Consider the following 3,624-nt stretch of genomic DNA (forward strand, 5'->3'; position numbering starts at 1 on the left):
GGATCCATTGGAGTGTTGCCGGTTGTGGCGCTGAATCCTCTGCACCGGTGTGCGATGCTTGGGGTTTAATCCCCAGGTGGTCTTCAGCCCGAGTGGGCCTATCTGGTGAGGCTGTGTACATGTTACGTCTTGAGTGCCCAGGGGGGACTTACGCTTTTCCCGCCTGTCTTCTCCTTGCTTGTTACTTGCTGATAGTGTCTTCTGCCTTGGGGTATCAGTTAGCCCTTCTTGGGGGCCATCACGGTTAGCGAGACGGTGCTGTGTGGTAGACTGGCTCGTTTTGCGTGTCGGCTCTGTCTTTGCCCTCACACGCGGCCATAGGTGCTCCGCCATCTTGTGGTGAACCTTTTTGTCCGCGCTGTGCAGCTTGGTTGATGCCCGCTGTTTGGGCCTGGCGGACATTGATCGTGGTCGCCCGTGTGGACCGGGATGACCCCCACCGGTCCGGGGGGGGGCGGCCGAACTCCGTTCGGAGACCTGGGAGAGCGGCCGTCTCTTCCCAGCTCAAGCCCGGTAGGCCTCAAACCTCGATCGGGTTACTCCGGTACCGTGCTGGGTCGATGCTGGTATCTTCGTGTTCGCCTGTAGCTTGTGGGTGGTTTGGGCACCTTTGTGGATTAGTGGGTGCAGTTGGTACAGAGTTGGCTCTGAAAATTTAGTTTAGGCGCTGGAGCTCAGACTAGGTGCGTCTGATCCATCTGGCGGTCGGCCCCGCCCCCCTGCGTATGTTTTTTTTATGTTGTTTGTGTATTGTATTGGTTTATATGGGATTCTATTCTGTGGTTTTTGGGGATGAAGAAATAAGATTAAGGACATTCTGAAATTACCTGATATCCACAGTTGAGGACATGTGGTGAACCTGTGCTATATTGATTATCTGAAGTCTTTACTCCAAAACCTCTAGAAACTGTTTTATGAACTTGTCCAGAACCAAAGAGATAGTATTAGCAGAACACACATATCACAGCTTGTCTAACTTAGGTGGGCACCCATGCACCGTTTTATGCTTCAGGCTACTGTATCATTACGGACAACCAAGGAGCTAGAAAATTAGTGTCTCTCAAGTTGATTGACAATAAATATATAAACAAACAAATCAGCATTTACATGCTAAATCAAAGCAGGAGGCTGTTTGCAGATAAATAGAGACTGCACTGCTCATGTAATTATATAGTTTTTATATTTATTTTGGTTTCAATGGTATTTTTGTTGTTTTTTTACAGTGAGTGTTAGCTTTCTACTTAAGCCCCACCTCCTGTGATATATTCAAGTGCTGAACCCTGGAGCACACTCTGCACAGCAGCTGCATCAATGGAAATGTTCAACACTTTACTCTTTTATGTCTTTCTTTCATCAGTCTTTTTAAGTAAGTTATATGTTTTTACAATAATTAAAACAGTGAGGTATATTACATCCAGTTACTCGTGCCTGAATTAATTGATTTTATATATGAATATATCAATGTTTCAATCATGTTTTATCGCATATTATGTTTTTGAGGCAAATACATTCAGGTTCCTTCCAATAGATATATAATAGGACATATTTTACTAGAGGCCTTAAATATAAAATGTTTCATTATGAAAAGTCATATTTACTGATGCTCTTATTTTCAGGTTTTGTCTCAGGGGAGAAAGTCACCCAGTCACCCCCTGAAGTGACAAGTGGTGAAGGGACGCAGGCCATGTTCTCCTGTAGTACTGATGTGACAGCTTCTAGTATGTATTGGTACATACAGAAACCTGGGCAAGTACCTCGTCTTCTCTTTCGTGATTTCACCAAAGAAGAAGATCTAGATGAAGAAGTGAAAGGTCGCCTTTCCTACAAATATGACAGAACAAAAAATCAGTTTCCTCTGAATATTACCAAATTGAGAATTGCCGATGCAGGGACTTATTACTGTGCCATGATTCCCACACTATATAAAAAGCATAAAGAAGATGTACAATAACATTAGACAAACTGAAACAGTGTAACATTTGCTTTATACCATGAGATGGCAATGTTGTTCAATTGTGAATGCCAATAGGATGCCAAGAAAATATTAATACAAATTCAAAAAATATTCTGTGATTTATTATATATTTTTAAATACATTCTTTATCAAAAAGTTTATCATTTTACAATCAAACAGTAGGTCTAAAAAAGAATCAACTGGAATGGCAACAACAAAGAATGCTGTATGAAGGTTTAGGAAGCTTTTGAGAAGCCACAGCCACAGCTACAGATCCAGAAGGAGAGGCTGTTGGAGATTACATAAGTGTACACTCCTAAAATTACACCAGATTACTGTAATTGTATGACTGTTCTACTACAAGTGTATGAGAAAACCTCTATCTTTACACTCCTTCTACTATAAGTCTATCTAAGACTGACCACATGTCTAATGCCACAGTGTAGTCATCTACCAAACTAGTGCCATACCTTTCTATCTAAACACTGGAAAGGGGAGAGAGCATCGACCTTTCAATTATGTATAAAGGCTCACAAACTGGTTCTGCCACACTGGTGTAATATCCAGAGAGAACCTTGCTTGTTGATTTTGGGTTGACAATAAAAGGGATCATAAAAACAAAAGTGCTGGACATTTCCTTTCTATTACATAAGTTTCTTAATCTGTTTAGCACGCTTCCATACTTTGGGCATATACAAGGTTCTAGTCATTCATAACAATACCAAAGAATTACACCTATTGAGAATTCAAACAAAAACATGTTTGCATGCACACTGGGTGTATTTCTTTGATATTGTTTTGAATTACTAGTTTGAATTAAAGTGTTCGGGGAACACATTACTTTTATAAACAGTGTTCACATGTATTTATTATTTAGCATTATGTTTTTAAAGCTCCAACATACTTGTTTGATCTTATATGCAGGATCCCCTATTAAATCAGAAGCACATACATGTATCTCAAAATAAATGTTCATTTACATGTCTTGAAGTAGTTTATTTTGTGATATTCCAAATTTGAACAAATCCATGTGATTCAGAGAAACTATTCAAACAAATCAAAAGCGCATTTAAATGACCAATATGTAATATTATGTATATGTGGCAATTTGTATTTATTGAATCTAATTCTGGTCTATATTCAATTGACTTAATTTGGACTGTATTTAACTGAATGCTATTTTACCAATCAGATATGGTTCACATTTTGTCAGGATTTTCGCATTTGATAATTCTGTTACTTTTAAGCATCCAGTTGTGAATTTTAAACTTTCTGTCCGGCTGATCTGTGGTTTATTGATTTATTTATTTTTTATTTGTGAATTTTTTAATTTGATTTAGTCCCTGTCGCTTAACCATTAATCATCCCTTTTTTCTGGCATCACAAATGGAACTCCAAATCATGAATAAACCAAACCAGCTTGTCCATTGTCCAGCTCAGTTGCTTCGTAACTCGTTCATATGGAGATTTGGCGTTACAGAATTCAGACGACCTAACAATCAATCAATATTCAGATTTATGTATATCATGTTTCAGAACACCTTATTGCATTAACCCCTTAAGGACCAAACTTCTGGAATAAAATGGAATCATGACATGTCAGACATGTCATGTGTCCTTAAGGGGTTAATGTTAATATCATCCATGATATAAGTTGCCACAATGAACAT

At 38.9% G+C, this 3,624-nt stretch overlaps 1 gene segment (V, D, J or C); it reads left to right on the forward strand.

The window, feature by feature from the left end:
• The first annotated feature begins 1,304 nt into the window (after positions 1–1,304).
• Positions 1,305–1,963, forward strand: LOC134611211 (Ig kappa chain V-VI region NQ2-6.1-like). The segment is given in 2 exon segments: positions 1,305–1,366; positions 1,617–1,963. Coding segments are annotated over 2 exon segments (390 nt in total).
• Positions 1,964–3,624: the final 1,661 nt, after the last annotated feature.

Source organism: Pelobates fuscus, chromosome 5 (genome assembly GCF_036172605.1).
Source record: "Pelobates fuscus isolate aPelFus1 chromosome 5, aPelFus1.pri, whole genome shotgun sequence".
In the NCBI taxonomy this organism is placed as follows: domain Eukaryota; kingdom Metazoa; phylum Chordata; class Amphibia; order Anura; family Pelobatidae; genus Pelobates; species Pelobates fuscus.